At 55.7% G+C, this 18156-nt stretch overlaps 6 protein-coding genes across 6 annotated transcripts; 2 read left to right on the top strand and 4 right to left on the bottom strand.

Moving 5' to 3' along the window:
- Window positions 1–852: 852 nt before the first annotated feature.
- Window positions 853–1848, top strand: E0L32_005688 (uncharacterized protein; the record flags this gene model as incomplete). The annotated part of the gene is made up of 2 exons (XM_031140238.1): window positions 853–1103; window positions 1191–1848. 2 exons carry the CDS (start codon window positions 853–855, stop codon window positions 1846–1848), a joined length of 909 nt encoding a protein of 302 aa, XP_030995699.1.
- A 593-nt stretch (window positions 1849–2441) lies between these two features.
- On the bottom strand, window positions 2442–3424 carry E0L32_005687 (uncharacterized protein; the record flags this gene model as incomplete). Its single annotated transcript, XM_031140237.1, has 2 exons — window positions 2442–3023; window positions 3092–3424. 2 exons carry the CDS (start codon window positions 3422–3424, stop codon window positions 2442–2444), a joined length of 915 nt encoding a protein of 304 aa, XP_030995698.1.
- Window positions 3425–3963: 539 nt separating this feature from the next.
- Window positions 3964–6166, bottom strand: E0L32_005686 (uncharacterized protein; the record flags this gene model as incomplete). Its single annotated transcript, XM_031140236.1, has 2 exons — window positions 3964–6017; window positions 6079–6166. The coding sequence occupies 2 exons, from the start codon at window positions 6164–6166 to the stop codon at window positions 3964–3966; spliced, it is 2142 nt and encodes a 713-aa protein (XP_030995697.1).
- A 3567-nt stretch (window positions 6167–9733) lies between these two features.
- On the top strand, window positions 9734–10903 carry E0L32_005685 (uncharacterized protein; the record flags this gene model as incomplete). Its single annotated transcript, XM_031140233.1, has 6 exons — window positions 9734–9773; window positions 10120–10139; window positions 10221–10255; window positions 10316–10329; window positions 10403–10696; window positions 10755–10903. 6 exons carry the CDS (start codon window positions 9734–9736, stop codon window positions 10901–10903), a joined length of 552 nt encoding a protein of 183 aa, XP_030995696.1.
- A 744-nt stretch (window positions 10904–11647) lies between these two features.
- Window positions 11648–13386, bottom strand: E0L32_005684 (uncharacterized protein; the record flags this gene model as incomplete). The annotated part of the gene is made up of 3 exons (XM_031140232.1): window positions 11648–11722; window positions 11805–12175; window positions 12273–13386. The coding sequence occupies 3 exons, from the start codon at window positions 13384–13386 to the stop codon at window positions 11648–11650; spliced, it is 1560 nt and encodes a 519-aa protein (XP_030995695.1).
- A 962-nt stretch (window positions 13387–14348) lies between these two features.
- On the bottom strand, window positions 14349–16500 carry E0L32_005683 (uncharacterized protein; the record flags this gene model as incomplete). Its single annotated transcript, XM_031140231.1, has 4 exons — window positions 14349–14571; window positions 14629–15295; window positions 15350–15610; window positions 15666–16500. The coding sequence occupies 4 exons, from the start codon at window positions 16498–16500 to the stop codon at window positions 14349–14351; spliced, it is 1986 nt and encodes a 661-aa protein (XP_030995694.1).
- Between the last annotated feature and the right edge of the window lie 1656 nt (window positions 16501–18156).

Raw genomic sequence — 18156 nt, 5'->3', positions numbered from 1 at the left:
TGGGGCCGCCGTAGCTGTAATGGACAATAGCAAGGGGTCGGGTCGCTTCGAAAGATGCAAGGAAGCTTCACGAATTGCAATTGAGTACTTGTACTTGTAGTTCCCCATGGTGGAACCCTTTGTGAGCGGATTACCAATCCCCTTGTCGCGAGCTGCAAAGCCTCGCGGCGAGAGAGTCTGTCGAAGATCAAAAAGACAATGCCCACAGGAAGATGCAAGCGAGAGACAGCTCCTAAGGCAGCATTCTTTCGAGTTTCCAGCCTTCTGGGAACACAGTATTACGCGGCAAACATAGGATATCTACTTGTTATTGAGACTCAGATATATTGAGTGATGCATGATCGTCTTTGGTGGAAACCTGAGGAACTACTGACCGAGGCACGTCACAGGCAATCAAAGCAATAACAGAATGGCTTTGCGAATGATTTTGATTGTGATTGAGCTGCTGCCCAACTTGCAGTGACACCTATAGAAACCACACCTAAGGGCCCTGACACAATACAGAGCATCAAGGAGAACAAATGAGGTGACGTGTCATGCTACCCAATTGATTTCCCAGTTTGTGAATAGTGTGTCACTGCAACAATACTGGTTAGAGACCAATCTATTGTTTACGGGTCTAGAAGTGAGGTGAAGTCACTTGTGAAAACTCAATAGGCACTGAATTCACTTGTGCAAACTCAATAGGCACTGAATCATAGTGACTATGATGTTCAGAAGTTCAAGGAGCAAACTGATGAGATTAATTGTCATTCATTCTTAAAAGTAGCTGCCAACCTCTACTTGATCTCTTCTCTCTACTCTTCCACCATCTGACATTGACCTCTACTACCTCATCGTCCGTCGTTCATCATGCCGACCTACACAGATGATGATCACGATGAGATGGTCGAGATAGCTTCGGACACACATCCAGATTGCCAGAAGAAAGCACTGGCGATTATCGTCGACATTCTGGAGCGAAACCAGATTGCCTATGGCATCATGGGAGGAATGAACTTCTTCCTCCGTGGTTCGCACAGAATGACTCACGATGTCGATATCGCTGTCGATAACCCACCTCGCCTCGACGCACTTCTTTCTCTCTTCGAGAACGTGACCATGTGAGTTATTAGGAACTAAGGAACTCTTTGGGAACCACCAAAGCTATTGTTCCTAGAACTCTACTAATGCGAGACTTATTTGATTAGGATTTACCGGACCGCCACCAGAATGCAGTGGGCTGGCGGTATAGCCCGCATCTTCCTGAAAGTCGACAACAGCCTGGTTCAGTTCGACCTAAAGCCCAAGGGCGCTGAAGGCCACGTGATCCCAGGAAATATCAGTGAAGTCGTGGACCGGGAGCGCGTTCTTACAACTAGGGGCACTTTCGACTGCAACCTGTTGGGTATCGGGCCCCTGGTCCGATCCAAGATCAAAGCACACTGGGAGCGCAACTCCGATCGAGACTATCGCGATCTTCTGTTCGTCTTCGGGCGTAAGTCCTTCGCTGAACAGGTCCGCACTGTAGCGTCTTCGTTCAACGACGAATGGAAGGACGCCTTGTTGGAAAAGGTGCGAGAACAGAACCCAGATATGGAAGCGAAGGTGCGATGGGGCCTCCAAATGGAAGCCACACCTTCTACGCCCAGCAAGGGATTGGCCCCGTCAACTCCAGGAGGCAGCGGTCGCACGGGCTCTGGCGGATATGGTGGGGACTACAACACCGGCAGCGGACCTAGCCCTGGCAGCGCCCAGTCGAGCAGCTCCAAGACTGGTGCATACTCGGGCTACAGCGGGGCCAACCAAGGTTCGCCTTTGGGAACTCCGAACCCCAAAGCCTCGTCGCCAGGCTCAGGCATGGTCTAGTCGCCGAACAACATGGCCCCGGAGGATGGTGACAAGTCTAAGGATGGCTACTGGACATACAGTACCAGAAACAACAAGTGGTACCACAAACACGGCAACTGAAGCTATTCCTGGGCTTTGTAGCTCTCAACTAGGGAACCATTTGAGGAGGCGGTTAGGTAGAGAAAATGGAGAAGAAAAGGAATTCCTCCCCTACTCACAACCTTGTCATGAGGTTGTCTTTAGATAGCCAAATAGTCGTTCCATAAAGACAAGGCTACCTATCAGGGATCCATAACCCGATGCCGAGACTTGTTCTTGATTCTTCTCAAATAGCAAGGGCAGGTTCCCTGTAAATCAAGTTGAGTACGCCAGAGTCCAAGGATGCAGGATCCAGGATTGTGATAGAGGGGAAGGAATGGAAGTTCTAACTAGTAACTGAGAGCCCCGAGAACACTGTGCTCACATTGAAGCCACTCCCGAGAGCACTGTAGCATCTCCTGCCGTGATTGGAGGTAACAAAGTCATCTACGATGATGCTTCTTTGTGAGGCTTGCTGCCAGGCCAAAGTATTTGGTCTAAGTAAAATAGCTGCTTATTGATTGATCGGAACTCTACACCTGCCGTTTCCGCTCTCTTGGGTCCATGTCGTTCTTGATCCTTCTCCACCGAGTCTTGGAACGGCCCCGCATCAGCGGGTCGATCCGCTCGTCCTTGTTGGCTACAGACTTGCTCCATTGCTTCCTGTAGTTGATCGTTGTGCTGAATTGACCTGTGTCCCTGATAGCCAATTCGTCGTTCCAGAATTGTGTAGTCTGCAGTCCTGTCACCTGCAGCTCATCGAAATCCAGATGCTCCTCTCCCCAGGCATCATCTAGATCCATCCCGTCGATGAAGTCCTCAACATCGGCACCATTCTGCGAAACGAGCAGTGCCCTCGCGAACTGCCGCATTTGCGGATAAGGAATGCCATTCTTGCTAAGCTCGCAGTGCTCCGGACGAGGATCGATAAAACATTCTGAGGACGGCATGATAATGAAATAGAAGCCGACATTCTTCGGCTTGAAAGTGGCGCTGAGATGACGGAATGAGTTAAGGAGTGGTGGCGTATGCTCAGCTCGCTCGTACTTCTCGGATGTGTCGAAAAGATTCTCTGCTTCTTTGAGATGCTCTGTTGGAACACAGATGTCCCATTCCTAGTGGTCTCGGCCGTCAGCGACTTTTGGGCTTGAGAATCAAATACCGTGAAGAAGATAGTTCTTACATTTGTCGACCTTCCAGCTCCGTAGTAACGCAAGGCATTGATGCCGACGACACAGGCTGGGATATCAGCGTCTGCGAGGAACTCAAGGACCTCGCGCAAGTTCTCTAGACCATGTCCTCGAAGGCCCGTGAAGTCTCTGTCGCCCTGCGCGTAGCGAACCTCGCTAGTTGGGGCAAGCACTGACCGCAGGGCCTCACTCAATACCATGTCTCTAACTCCATTCGAAGCGCCCTGCTCAGGTGCAGATGTGAGATGGGTGTGGAAGTCCGACTGGGTGCTCACTCCTATGCCTGTTGTCAGGCTTTCGAAGCTGTGCGACACAGTATGGTTCATGATTGATTTGGCACAAAAAAATGGCCGTGAGTATGAAAGGGAAATAAAACAGGGCTGGTTCATTCTTGCGAAAGCGCACTACCAAGGCTACCTTTTATGTCAGTCAAAGGTTAAGGTATTTTGTTTGTGTCGCTTAGGTCGGTTAGCGACTTCCCCACCAAAGTTCAAGCTGGAGGTTCCTTTCACCCATGTGTCAGAACTACCCGAGCTCCCAAGCCTGCAAGGAATATTCTTCGCCTCTACACAACGGTTTTCAAGATGTAACCAGACCTTAAAAACCATGAATCGCGTCTTAAACTTAACCGTTAGCATTGCTTTGCCGCGGGTTCCTACGCTTGGCCATATCTACAGGTGTGATAGTAACATCCCTTTCAGGGGCGCTAGACTCAGCAACAGCAGCTCGGATTATATTCTGATGTGGACAATGAGCTAGCTGCCTTAGTTATTGTACAGGCTACTACTTTGAATTCACTCTCTTCTCCCATCGCGCCCAAGGGGTATCACGAACCAGTCAGCATTCACCTCCTCAACCCCTCCCTTCACTCATCGCGGAACAGCCACCGCCCATCCTGCCTCATAGCCTCCCGATACCTCTCCTGCACGAGCGCCTGCTCCATCTTGAGCCCCTCCTGCCGCTCCCTCGCCTCCTCCTGCGTGCTCGGGAAGTCCGCGTTCCAGAACCCGGGCGGCGACGGCCGCCGGTGGTGCCGGTGCCGGTGCTTGCCGTACTTGTTGGCCAGCTCGCGGGTGCGCGCCGCGAGCCACAGCTCCTCCTTCTCCTCCCGCGTCATGCCGCCGAGCAGGAACGCGTCCTCGCCGAGGTACGTCTCGAGCAGGACGGTCGCGTCGGGCAGGTTGAGGAACGGCGGCGAGGAGGGCTTGCCGGCGCGCTCCGCGCTCGCCATGGCGCGGAAGTACTTGCCGCAGCAGTTCATGTCTGTGCACCCGGGCAGGCCCTCGCGCTCCGACCTGTTGCGCACCACCTCGGCAAAGGCAAAGTTCTGGCCGTCGTTGAACTTGGGGTTGATCTTGAAGTCGTCCAGCTTCATGCTAGATAGGGGCTTTTGGCGGAGCGGGACGGCGGGGCCTTGATTCTCGTTGCTCCTGCGCAGGGGAGGGGCGGACCTGGTCACCGAGATGGGTTGTGCCAGGGGTGCTAGGGGCGTTCGATGCTTTGCACTAGATGCGGTCTGGGGCGTCTGAAGTTGATTCTTGTCCGGGAAAGGGAGTGCTCGTCTGGGAGGGAGATCGACATCTCTCTTAGAGCTCAGATCTCGTGAAAGGCGGTTCGACGGTCGCGAAATTATCGCGCTAGGTCGGCTGCTCGTCGAGTTCAGCAGGGCATTGAGCCGGCCAACATTTGTTGAGGGGGGTAAGGGGTCCGACGGCTTCTCCTGGGCATCGGAGCTATACCCATCCTCTCCGAGTATCGTGACAGCATTCTGGAAATTCTTGCTCCGTTTCTCCTTGCTTTTGCCAGCAGCAGTCTTAATGATACGGCGGTTCGGCGAGATCGGCTGGAGAACTGAAGAGGGTGTGAGTAGTTGCCGTGCAAGCAGTGCCCGTGAAGGGGTCGGAAGCTGTCCTGACGATGCCGAAGAGAGAGAAGCTCGCTTGTTAGCAAAGTGTTCCTCCAAGAGGCGACGCTTTCTTGGCGTTGGGAGTGTGTTCTGGCCCTCGTCAAGATCCATGCTTTCCTGGGGGTCAAAGTAAGCCGTTTCCTCGGTGACAGACGGATCTGAGTCTCCATCCTCTGTCTTCACTCGGCGTCTCGGAACAGCCGAAGGGTACCCGGGACTGTTATTCCTTCGCTTTCGGACGGCTCGCTCCGAGACAATGATAGGAGGGTCTGAAGAGGGCTCTTCTTTGACACGGACCTTAGCCGTGTTCGCCTGGCTAGGCAGCCGGGGCAGATCCTCCAGGTCATCCTCTGGGTTATGGGTGTCCGTCTGGGATGTGGCAGGAAGGGACTCGGTTCTATCAGATACCTGCGAGCCAGGAGGTTGCGAAAGGGCTCGCCGCGGTGTTATATGCACATCTACGGTCCTCTCGGGTCCAAATGAGGAGCTAAGGTTTGAGATGAAGCCTACATGCGACAGTGGCCGGGCGGTGTTATCGGGCAGCTGCAGGCGGTCCTCTTCGTTCGCGACTCGGCCCTGACCCTCGAAGCTTTGGGCGCGCGGAGGTTCTGCATCGCTTGGACCGAGTTTCTCGTTGTCTGCCTGCGATCTCTTGAGTTTCGCCTCGAGTGATTCGGCGTAGGCAATCCACTCGTGAACCTCCTCTTTCCGCTTCTTTAGAAGGGTGATGGACTGGTCATAAAGAGCCTTGAGCTGGCTGTATTTGCCGCGCAGCTTGCCCAGGTCGGCTTCAAGAGCTGTGAGATCTGGTGAAGGTACCTGCACAGTGTTCTGTGCGTCTTTCAATTCGACCGCTGCCACTGTGGCTGGAAGCTCTGGCTGTTTGAGCTTCTCAATCGTCTCTTTGAGCATAGAGTTCTCCGCCTCCAGCGACGATATGCGAGATGCTCGGGCTTGAGATTTCTCGAGCTCCAGGACCAACTCGGACTCTCGAGATTGTCTATTATGGAATTCTTTAAAGGCAAATGTAGTTAGAGTTATGCTCTTGTGTATCCTGGAATACGCGAAGGGTACCTTTGGTTATGTCGGCGTCGATCTGGTCCCAGGCGGCGCCCAGCGCCTCGAATAAAACGACCCGGCCATTGCTAGACCAACCACTCATATCTGTCCAACAGTATCTGGAATGGTCTGTACTTCCGGATAACACATGCCGTTGTGACGTCGAGCGTACAGAAATGTGCTCAGCCTGATGATGCTAGGTCGCGACGTGGTGCATAACGATACGCGTCTCGATTGGGGGTCCGCCGACCTCACAGACCGAAAACGCGCCAAAATGCGCCATCTCACGTGGGGCAGCAGTGCAGTATGTATCTTGCTCTTCTTGGGTCCACTGAAGGAAGCTTCGATCTAGGCCAACATGGATGGGCCCCAGCGCATGGGCCACCCCCGGACCCCCTGTGGTTGCCAACTGTGACCCGCCCAAGGAATACCTCCGGTGGGCAAGCTGGGTTAGAATCCTCTCATGCAACTCCTCTCGTGTCTTGACAGATATTCAGCATCCTTACCGAGTCTGGCTGCAGCGCAGCGTCTGAAACTCGTGTGTGTGGTGGACCACTCGGAATGCTTGCCTTTCCTGACGGCCCAGCGTCGCATTCGGGGTATTAATTCGTCTCTTCTCGCTCTGCGACTCGCCTGTGCTGCGTGCATTCTCCTGGTTCAAACCGCAGTCTCAGACTCTCTCTGCAGTTGATCGCCCGCCTTGGGCAGTCCGGCCGTGCGAGGAGGCGGGACAGCGTTGCAACCTGAGCCGGGGGCCTGTCGTCATTTTGCCAGAACCGACGTGTCGTACAGTCTAGCGCGTGATGCACACCCTACAGCGATAGGACGGCCAAGGTCGTATCGTAGATGAGCTCATACACAGCGATCGTGCACCAGAGTTTGGGGCGACGAAGGGGGGGGGGGGTGTGTGCTCTTACTGTGATGCCAACCCAGTCCAACCCTGCCGCACCAAGGTTCGGACGACTGTTCATCACATGTGTCCTGCATCTCACGCTCCCTGCCTATTACGGGATACCGACCTTCCGATGCGACCTTTATGTGGCGATATAATCAAGCCAGGATTGATTGACTATTGGCAGCGTAGGTAGATGGAAGAGACGATTTGGCAGACGTTGATTTTTACCCCGACCACACCGTTCTTATTATGGACCGCTTGTCGCAAAACGGCAGCTCTGGCAATCAAACCGAGGCCCAGCGGTGCGAGCTTCGCGGTTCGGGGCCGTTGGGCCTAAGGCGAGATTGATCCGCGGTGTGACCACAGGAGCCTGTGTCGACCCGCGTGGGAGGGAGAGAGAGCAATCATCAGACGAACAGGCGTTGTTCCGGCGTGCGGATCGTGGGAGAAACGTACGGGCAACTCCGTGTCGGTCGTGGTACGGTCTGTTGGATCGCCAGCATGGGATGTGTCAACGGCATGAATGCTTGGCACAACTTCATTCTGCCAAGCTTCTTCGATTGTTCTCTTGGATCCCGTCTGAAATGTGATCTGCAGCCCCCGATATCACAGAGCTGGCGAGGACCAGCCTGATCAGGAAGGCACACCTATTCTAAGCGCATGGAGATCACCTCCTGTCGCCAACCTTTGCCTGTCACAAACCGCTTTTCCGACACACAAGTGATCTGGATGTGATGCTGCCCTGGCAGTGGATCGGTGCCAAATATAAACTGCAGGTAACCGGAGCTAGCCCCCTGAATTGATGCCTCGTTGTCGTGCTGACCAGACTGTTGTCCGCGAGCAAGCGAGAAAACATGGATGACCGGGCGTCTGCATATCCGCACCGCCTTTTGGACGGGGACCAGTAAGGCGGCGCAGACGCTGGGTGGTGCAGGTATTCGCAGATGCAGGTGAGAGTTTGCTACGTATGCATAGCCTCCCAGCCCTGCCTAGCTCGCACACACGAGACAAGCTGGAGTCCCAGATGGGATATGCAGGCTGGACACGGGCTGGCTCCCACTCCCAGTTGCCATGTGTCGTGGTTGGGTCCTGAACAGCTCACCATGTGGACTTCATGATGCAAGGAACATGCGGCAGGACCAGATCATCAGCTCTGAAGCTGAACCCCGGCCCTCCGTGTGCTCCGTCGAGATTCAGGCAAAGGAATGACGGGGGAGCAGCATGGGAGCCCTGGACCGAGGCGCCAGGGGTCGCGACGGACGAGCGAAGCTGGCACCGTTGCTGGCTGGGCACGCACGCACACGATGCTGGTGCTCTGGGCGGGCGACAGGGATGCCCCGCCGAGCTCCAACAAAAAGAGTGAACGGCCTTGAACCCTGTCCGACTGCCGCGCGACCACCAACGTCCCCTCGGTCCCATCGCAAACGCCCCAATTGCGGCCTCTGACTGGCTGCCAGAATGCGGTGGAGCTGGGTCCAGATTCCCGACTAATGGAAGAAAAGTAACGAGAGGGAAAAAAATTCCATCCACAATTCGCATTTGCCTGAAATTTTTCTGTGAGCGTGGGAGCGTGCCTGCATGCATGGGGTCTGGTGTGTGGTGATAGTGTGAATGTGTGTGTGTTGTCCCGTCCACCACCATCCACCGCCCATCTGACTACTCTCTCTTTCCCTCACTTTTTTTTTTCCTTCTACGGGCGGTATCAATTTATTGACTCTACTCGAGGGCACTGAAGAAGGCAATGCAAATACATTTACAGGACGGTGATTGCATGAGAGGGTGGTGATGTGATATGTGACCGTAGATACCAGACTCGGCCGGGACCTTGAAGTAGATCGAAGGTCCAGAGCCACAAACTCTGCTTGCTTGCTCCAGACGAGGAGGTATCCCGTTGTTCGGAGCATTGAGCTCTGCATGCCGGCTGGAACAGTACAGCAAGACCAGACTGGGTTGGTCAGTGAGTGACCCTGGCCGGCCTTGTCACCCCTTGTCTTTGAATTCTTCCTGGGCCCCTACAAGTACATACGACATCAACCTCAGATCGCTTTTCTCCATCCGGCGGCGTTGTAGATCTTGCCTTAGCCCCAAGTACTACATAACCCCTCGACGCTGTCCCATATCTACCTCTATTTTCTTCTTAGCTCCCCTTCCTCCCTTTTCTTCCCTGAACAACACGATCATTGAATTTCGCAAAGGTCAGTTTGTCAGTCCATCAAGCAGTCGGTCGATCTCGAGCCCGCGATTCCTCGCCATCCAAGCCCACTCTCAAGCCCTGCAGCACATTGGTCTGCCCTATCTCTCGAAGAGGTCAAGCGGCCCGCTCTACCTGCTTTCTTTTTGCCTCTGCCCTCACCCGTCTCCATCGTCACTCTCTGGCGTTGGTCTTGTGTATGGTCACCCTAGAGCTACAAGCCCAAATCGCAGAAAAAAAAATACGATCAAAAAATAAGACCAGCCAATCCTCGCCTCTCAGCGCACACGCCACAAAGACTCTATCTATCTCTTCACCTCAAAACCCCACCTGCCCACCATTTTCAACCACCATCCACGCTTCCCAATCCAACCCCACCTTCCCAATACTCTTGAATACTTTTGCGCTTTTCCAAATTCCCACCTCATCGCTTCAGATCTTTCTCCAGCCAGACGTTCCCAAGGATCCGGTTCATCGAATCGCCTTTCATTCAGACGACACTGACATCTTAGTGGCCTATCTAGACGCCCGTCAACTACTTTCTCAGATCCCCCAACTTTCAAGTCAACATCACACCGACAAACATGGATTTCGGCGCCCCCCAACCCCGTGGCTGCTTCACCTGTGAGTTACTTCTTGTCTTGATATTGCATCGCATCCATACAGATTTGGGATTTTGCCATTCCTCCAGCTCGCCGGCGCGATTGGCGCCGTCGCTGGAGCTCTCTGGCCTCTCTCCGCGAGCAGTCTGCACTTGCCACCAGATGGCCTAGCAAAACAAGCTTTTGCTCTCAGTCTGATCTCACCACTCGCTGAGAATTTCTCATGATGCGATGCGCAACCGGTCTTCATACATGGCCTGGCAGCTGCCTCACGGCACCCGCTCTTGCATCTGAGATGTGTACTCGTTATTTGCTTCTTCTCACATATTTCATCACCTCGACTTGATTGCTAATGATCTTTCACACAGGCGGCCAAACCACCCACCAGGTATGATGCTTCACCTGGCCAGACGGCGCCAACAATGTCGCGCAGCGCCTTTCCATAATATGACTAACCATCATGCTCCAGGCCCGTGATTGCCCCCAGCGCGGTCCGGCTAAGTGGTGAGTTCTATCGCCTGGATGTGTTTGTGTTGTTTGAACTGTTTACTGACCCCCTCCCAGCTACAACTGCGGCAGTAAGTCGCGTCCTTGGTCCAATAGAGACATGCAATCACCTTGAGACTGACCGGTGACTTTTCTGTTGCTTAGACGAGGGTCACATGAGCCGCGACTGCCCCGAGGGCCAGAAGGAGGCCAAGACCTGCTACCGATGCGGCCAGGCCGGTCACATCTCGCGCGAGTGCCCCCAGGGCGGCCCCTCCGGCGGTGGTGGCCAGTCCGGTGCTGAGTGCTACAAGTGCGGTGAGCACGGCCACATCGCTCGCAACTGCAGCAAGGGCGGCTACGGAGGCGGCGGCGGCAGCTACGGTGGTGGCTACGGCGGTGGCTACGGCTCCCAGCAGAAGACCTGCTACTCGTGCGGCGGTATCGGTCACATGTCCCGTATGTGCCCCTTGCCACTTTCAATATTCAAGGCGCTCTCCAGACTGACAGAATCCAGGTGACTGCGTCAACGGCAGCAAGTGCTACAACTGCGGCGAGACCGGCCACTTCTCGCGCGACTGCCCCAAGGGCTCCTCGACCGGCGAGAAGATTTGCTACAAGTGCCAGCAGCCCGGTCACATCCAGTCCGAGTGCCCCAACAACTAGGGTGCTCGTCGAGACGTGACGGACCTGTGCGCCCGCCTCTGAACGTGGAAGAGGACGGGGACCGTTTGTGCGTGGTTGTGGTGTGTCTTGGGGACGAGGACGAAGTCAGCAAGATATACTCCTTTTCTTGTGGGTAGTCTCTTCGCGCAAGCATTGGATCCCACTCCGGTCTGGTTCGGTCATCGGCATCTGGATACCACGCATCATCTTCTGTTTTCATTTGTATTGTTTTGTTGTTTTTCTGCTGCCATTTCTCACGACCTTTGAAACGATGGGGGCAATTGATCGCATCATGACACCTCGGGGAGACAAGGAAATAAGGAATCATCATTCGGCACCGGGGACGAGAAAAAAAAAGTTATTTATTGCAAGGATTTCTTACGGAGTCAAACGGTTGGGCCTGTGCATATTGGTCTCATACCAGCTTGCTAGTTTAACGGCGTGGTAGTAAGAAAACGATCACCTCTGGGCGTTTTTGCTGTTGAGGGAGGCTGAATGATGCATATACCGTCCTGGGACTGGTTGTCCCACGGCTTCTTCAAGCGCGTTATCCTCAAGTGTGTCGTCTTTGTCAACCTTGTGACGCTTGAAGTGTTGTCTTGACTGTTTGGCCAGAGCTGGATATCACAGATGAGCAGTGAAGGGCTGACACCCGAAGTAGTGGCTCAGGAAGTCTTGTATCATGCTAATACGCTATACCGTACTCCAGTCCTAATTGGAACAAAATATCCTCTCAAATCAACTCTACAGCATGGCCTTGGGCATGTTCTTCATCGCCTGCCTGACACCCAAGTCACCCAAGACCTCTTCGGCACCGCCCTGGGGAAAAGAAATGCACGTTAGCGAGGCCACTCGCTCCAAGGAGAGATAAGAACGAAAACAAGAAGAAGAAGGAACTCACCAAGATGGCGTCGAACTTGTAGGTGCGGTTAAAGTTCTCGATGACGCGGCCCATGCCCGTCTGCGTGAGGCCGCGGCCGCCCCAGATCTGGACGGCCTCGTCGGCGATCTCGTGGGCGGCGCGCGTGCAGCTCATCTTGAGCAGGGAGATGGGCCCCGCGAGGTGGCGGGCCTGCTGGGCGTAGGGCATCTCGCACATCTGGTAGGTGACGGACTCGAGCCAGGCCTGGTTGGCCTCGACGAGGGCGATCATCTTGGCGAGCTTCTGGCGGATGACGGGCTGGTCGATGAGCCGCTTGCCGAAGACGAGGCGCTGGTGCGACCACTTGAGGCACTCCTCCACGACGACGCGGGAGAGGCGGACCGAGGCCGCTGGGGGTTAGAGTGTCAGCTTCTTGGCAAGTCGACTGTGGGTAGTTGAGGCGGGGAAGAGATGGGGAGGGAAAAGTGAAAAAATAGAAGAACATACCGGCCATGACCCAGCGCTCGTGGTTGAAGTTGCTAAACACGACGTAGGCACCCTTGTTCTCCTCGCCGATGAGGTTCTCGACGGGGACCTTGACGTTGTCGAACGTGACGTAGGCCGTGCCCGCCGCGGCCGAGTAGCTCGTCTTGATGGGCTTGGTCTCGACGCCCTCGCCGCGCTCGATGAGCAGCATGCTCAGCCCTTTGCCCGTCCGCACGGCCGTGGAGAAGTAGTCGCTGAAGGTGCCGTTGGTGATCCACTTCTTGGTGCCGTTGACGACGTAGAACCTGCCGTCGGGCGTCTTCTCGGCCGTCGTGCGCAGGCCCGCGACGTCGGACCCGGCAAAGGCCTCGGTGATGGCGAGGCAGATCTTCTTCCTGCCGGCGAAGACCTCCTCCGTGACGCGCGCGCGCAGGGCGTCGTTGCGGCAGAAGTTGAGCACGGGGGACAGGCCGATGGTCATGCCCGCCAGGTTGCCGTCCTGGAAGCCGCGGGCCGTGGCGCGCACAAACTCCTGCGTGTTGACGAGGTCGTGGAAGTAGTCGACCTCCCGGGGCTTCACGGCGCCGCCCGCCAGCTCCGCCGCGCCGTCGAGGTGCCGCCCGGGCCCCATGCGCAGGTGCAGCAGGCCCGCGGCGCCCATGCGCTCGATGAGCCCCTGGCTGATGTGCTGCCCCGTGCGCTCGGCCTCGAGCGCCTCGGGCGTGACGTGCGTGTCGACGAACTCGCGCACGAAGCGGCGCAGCCGCCGGTGGCTCTCGCCGTAGTAGGGGCTCTTGAAGGGCGGCGTGAGCCAGAGGGGCTCGGCGTAGGGGACGGGCGAGAGGTCGCCCGGCTGCGGGGTGATGATGCTCGGCTTCTCTCCCGCGATCGTGCCGATCGCCATGTCTGCGTAGCGGGCGAGGACCTCGTGGCGGTGGAGGTTGTAGAAGGCCGTCGTGGCGTCGGTGCCGGCGACCTGCCGCAAGACGGCCTCGCCGCCCGGGTGGGCGTCGACAAAGTCGGTCGCGTCGTAGACGAAGGTGTCGATGATGAACCACAGGGCGTCGTCGGACTTGCCGCGCTGGGCGACCTCGTCGCGGGTGAAGGTCTTGGAGGGGGGTGCGTCGACAGCCATGGCTGCGGGTTGGGCCAAAGAGAGAGAGAGAGAGTGAGGCTTGTGTCTGCACAGGGCGGCGTGGTGGATAGACGAGAAGGAAGATCGATCTGACCAAGCACCTAGGTATTCCTCAATCGAAGGGGTGTATCCTTTCCCAAGCCAGAACGTTCGTCGAGTCTACAATGTAAGCCGGGAGGGGAGAGAAACGGAGGTTTCCCAAAAGCACTTCATATCAAGCAGGTGAGCCTCGGCCGTCGCCAGCCGGACCAGCCACGACCACATCATCTCTCATCGACTGCTCTCGGTGTGTGGAGTGTGCCTCGGCACTGCCTAGCCAGGACAAAGTTCAAGTCTGTTTCACGGAGGAATGGGGTGGGACGAGTTAGCGAGTGGTCTGCATCTGCATCTGGTGTGCTGCACCGAAAAAAGCTGGGGTACGACGGGACGGGGGGCTTGCTTGGGCCAATTACAGGGCCTCGAGATCCAGAAATGTCAGCTCCAGGGCTGGATAAGCGTTGCCTGGCCCAGTAAGACACTGGCAATTTGCTGTTTACTCATCAGCTGGTGCCCCATTGCGAGATCCAGGCCCGGCGCCAAGTCTTGTCTTGGGGTGTACATCACATCGTGTTTCTCGATTGAGAGCATTCTTTGTTTTGAAACACTGAACCTGAACCTGAAGAAGGATATGTACGAAGCTTCCTGTCAGAATATTACGATCAAATCGAGTGGATTGACATGATCTTGGCAAGAGCACGGGAATGGGGCGTATCGCCAGAGGATCTGCTAGATTTTGGAAGCGAATAGCTTTCCATCTCTGGTCTCCTTTTGTTGTATTTCCACCACCCTTAAGTCTAACCATCCTACACGCAATTCTTTTTTTACGACAAGCAAAGATGTCTATCTCTAATAGCATCCCCCCGCAGAACAAAGCGGCGCCTGATACCCCCACCTGTCGCTGGAACGATCATCCCGGGTTTCTTTTACTCCAGTTCCTGGCCCTCGAATTTGGGCAGCCTCTCGTATACCTGGCTCCAGGTCTCCGTGCCGTGGACCAGCTTCACGAGAGCCTCCAGGATCTCGTCCTGGGTGGCCCGGACCTGGTCCGTTGAGTCACGGTCACGAAGCGTGATAGTGTTGTCCTTGAGAGACTGGAAGTCGACCGTGATGCCGAACGGCGTGCCGAGCTCGTCGTTTCGTGAGTACCTATGTGTGCTAATTAGTATTGTTTCCTAAGAAGGAGAGCTGCGTGTTTCATCTTACCTCTTGCCGATGGAAGCACCCGAGTCGTCCACCCTCGAGGACAGATGGTGTTTCCTCAGCTTCTTGGTAAGCTCGGCGATCATAGGCTTGAAGTCGGGGTTCGAAGAAAGCGGGACCAGGAGGACCTTGGTGGGAGCAATCGCTGGCGGGAACGAAAGCACAGCTCGCTCCTCGGCGCCCTCTCTCGTCCAGAATACCTGCTCGCACAGACTGTAGAAGATACGGCCGATACCAAAGGACGGCTCGATGACGTTGGGAATGAACTCCCTGGTGTGCTCGGTGCGGGTCTGCTGCTCGATCTTGATGAGATCAGAGGTCAACTCGACCTTGCCATCACCGACGCCGGGGACGGCGATGGTGATCTTGCCGTTGTCCTTGAGCTCCAGAGACAGCTTCTCCTTGACCTCCTCGGTCAATTGGTCGATGGCGGACTGGACTGCCTTGCCGTCCTGCTTGAACCGGGGACCGAACTTGGCCTTGGTCGTCTCCGCAACATACTCGGTGATGGTCAGGGGCTCCTGCCTCGTCTCACGTACAACGAGGGGCACACCGGTGGCCTTGGTGTGGCAGGACAGGTCGTAGGCACTCCTGTCAGCACAGCCGACGCACTCGATCCAGCCGTAACTGGTCAGGAGCTCACAGTCGACGCAGTATCTGGCGTAGTGTGCTGGAACATGGTCAGCAAGAGGTAGATGACTGATTCGAGGTAGCAATTACTCACCCATCTCGTTCTCCATGTGCTCACGGAAACGAATCTTGGCGGGGTCAAGGCCGAGCCTCAGCATGAAGAGCTGAATGCGGGCCATGAAGTAGCCGACAGTCTCGTTGTCGATAACGCCAGTCCGGACACCCTCGCCAATGGTGATGGCCGTGGTCTCGGTCTTACCCTCGAGCTGGACTTTACCGTCGAGGAGGTTGATCTTGACATCTTCGACTTCGTGGAACCGCGTGTGCTTCTTGCCGCTCTCGGGGTCGACGTAGTCTAACATCTCAACGTCAGTGTATGTTGTAACCCGGGAAAGAGTATCACTACTTACGCTCGATCTCGGCCATGAGGAACTCCCTCACACGCAGAAGGCCAGACCTGGGTGCAATCTCGTTGCGGCCCGACTTGCCAATCTGGGCTGAAGCGAAAGGCATCTTCTGCTGGTTGAACTCGAGCAGCTTGGAGAAGTTGAGGAATTGACCCTGGGCGGTCTCGGGGCGCAGGTAGGCGGGCAGTCTGGCGCCGCCGATGGTGACGTCGAACATGAGGTTCTGCTCGTAGACGGGCATCTTGAACTTGTTGCCAGTGTTGGGATTTCGGATGTCATACTTCTCGAAGAGCTCTGAGAGGCCGGGGCCGTCGTAGTTGTCGATCTTGGCGAGGATCTCGGTGTACTCCTGGACGACAGCATCGTCCAGCTTGATCGCCTCGACCTTGCCCTTGACCTTCTTCTTCTTCTTCTTGTCGGCGGCGCCATCCTCGGCAGCAGCCTCGACCTTTTGGCCGCGAGCCTCCTTGTCACCCTTCAGCCTGGCTTCCAGGACCTCCTCGACGACGTGGTCCGCTCGCAGAATCTCGCCGTTCTCGGAGTCCTTGGCAACGAAGTCGCAGAAGCGCTCGACGTGGCCACTGGTCTTGAGGACGGGGAAGGGCGTGATCATGGGGCTGTCGACCTCGAGCATGTCCTCCTCCAAGACGAAGTGCTTGCGCCACGTCTCGACGATGTTGGCCTGCAGGGCGCAGCCCGGGGGGCCAAAGTCGTAGAAGCCGGCGACACCGCCGTAGATATCCGCCGTGGGGGTATAGAAGAAGCGCCGCCGCATGAGCGTGTCGACCGCCGTGCGGTTGAGGGGCTGGCCCTTGAGGGTGGTCATCTCGGGCGCCATGGTGGGCTTCGTTTGTCGGTCCTGCGTCGGCTTGACCTTTAGTCGGGACGGGGAGCTGGAGAAAGCCCTCGAGCGCGGGAGTGGGGTGTGAAGACGGGTGCAATTGCGCAGTGCTGGAGCGCAAGAAGCCCGGGAACGGAGTAGCAGGGAGAGGGGAAGACCAGAACGAGGCAGAGAGGGCGGTGGCATGGGCGTTATCGCAAAATGAAGATCAAGTGGGAGGAGGAGGGGCTAAATCTCGAAGCAGATGCATATATGCAGTAATGTACACTGTGAGTGACGGTTGACTCACCTTTTTTTGTGTGTCAGAGGCGGTCCCGCCCAATCATTGTGCGTCTGGTCGAGTTGAGGGGCGCGCTTCAGCGACTGCTAGGTCTCTAGGAGCGACATTTATCCGCTACAAGCCTACAACACTGTGCAGAATTGAAAGCAACTCCGAATTGAGCCCTGCCAGATCGGGGCACGGATCTTGTGGTCCCCCACACCATTTCGATGCAAGATCCATTTTGAGGCTCGATTAAGATTTGATCCCTCGCCACGAGCTAGGTATCTCAATTTAGACATGTCGACGCTGTCATGAGTCTACACTTCAACCCCAGAGCCAGTAACCTGCAAGGATATGTTTGCATCTGAAGTTGTGTGACTGAAGTGGCCACCCCATTCAGATATACATATACCTGGCACAGAAGCCCCTTCTTAACCAGGTGGCGCAGATTGACGCGCGCCTGTTGTGCACTGCATGAATGGGGCTCACCGACTCCATGTTAGTGGCGGGGTGATGGGATGGACTTCCAATCTTTGATATCTCAAAAGCTGGAGTTGAAGAACCCTTACAACCACTGCAACACCTGGCTTGCACCGCACGCAACCAACTACCCTACCTCATTCAAGACCTGCACAGCTCCACCCTGAATGAATAGGGAAACAGAAACTGGCATCGACCAAGGCGCTTCTTTTTGCTTGACTTGGGTCAGGCCATGATCCACACAAGCTGTTCCCTCAAGCCTGGTTCCAACATCATCCAAAGGCTCGCCCGCTCTGTGATGTAAGTGTCAATATTGTTGCGCCCGACCACCGTTTGGGTCTCTTGTTTGCATTTATGCATGCCTGGAAATGCAGTTTCGGCACTCAGGTCATCACCCTTCATTTGATGTCTGCTCTAGACATCCGCTAAATGGGGTCGTGTGGCCACGCATGCCGGCTAGTAGCAATGCGATTGGCCGGCCCAAACTCATCACTCCTTGTGATGAAGGATACACCCGCAACTGCCTTAGCCGCCAGCGGAGTCGTCGATCTATATAAGATGCGTGCGAGCTAGTTGCGGTTGTTTTGCGTTAGTTATCCATTTCGCCCCCTCGCTTTCACCCGACTCCCCCGCTGGGCTGCGTCTTATCAGCCTGCAGGTCTCCAGTTGTGAGCAGCTCTTATCAGGGCCTCATACCTATGTACAGAGGGTCTCGGCTGTCCTCAAGAGTGTTCTCTTCCATCTCTTCTTAACCAAAACACTGCCTTGAGTCAAGTGGCTCTGAGAACTGTTGTGCTGGTTTTGTGTACTGCTGTTGCGACCCTTTGCTATTGTATCCTTGACTTGTTCCAGATCTAAACTCGCTACCTACCGTGATGGATGCTTACTCGGTTTCCTGTGGAAGTTCCTCT

The sequence above is a fragment of the Thyridium curvatum genome, assembly GCF_004353045.1.
Source record: "Thyridium curvatum strain D216 chromosome Unknown NODE_30_length_408869_cov_84.441474, whole genome shotgun sequence".
In the NCBI taxonomy this organism is placed as follows: domain Eukaryota; kingdom Fungi; phylum Ascomycota; class Sordariomycetes; order Thyridiales; family Thyridiaceae; genus Thyridium; species Thyridium curvatum.
Note: the sequence above shows the minus strand (reverse complement) of the source record. Positions and strands in the feature narration are given on the sequence as shown.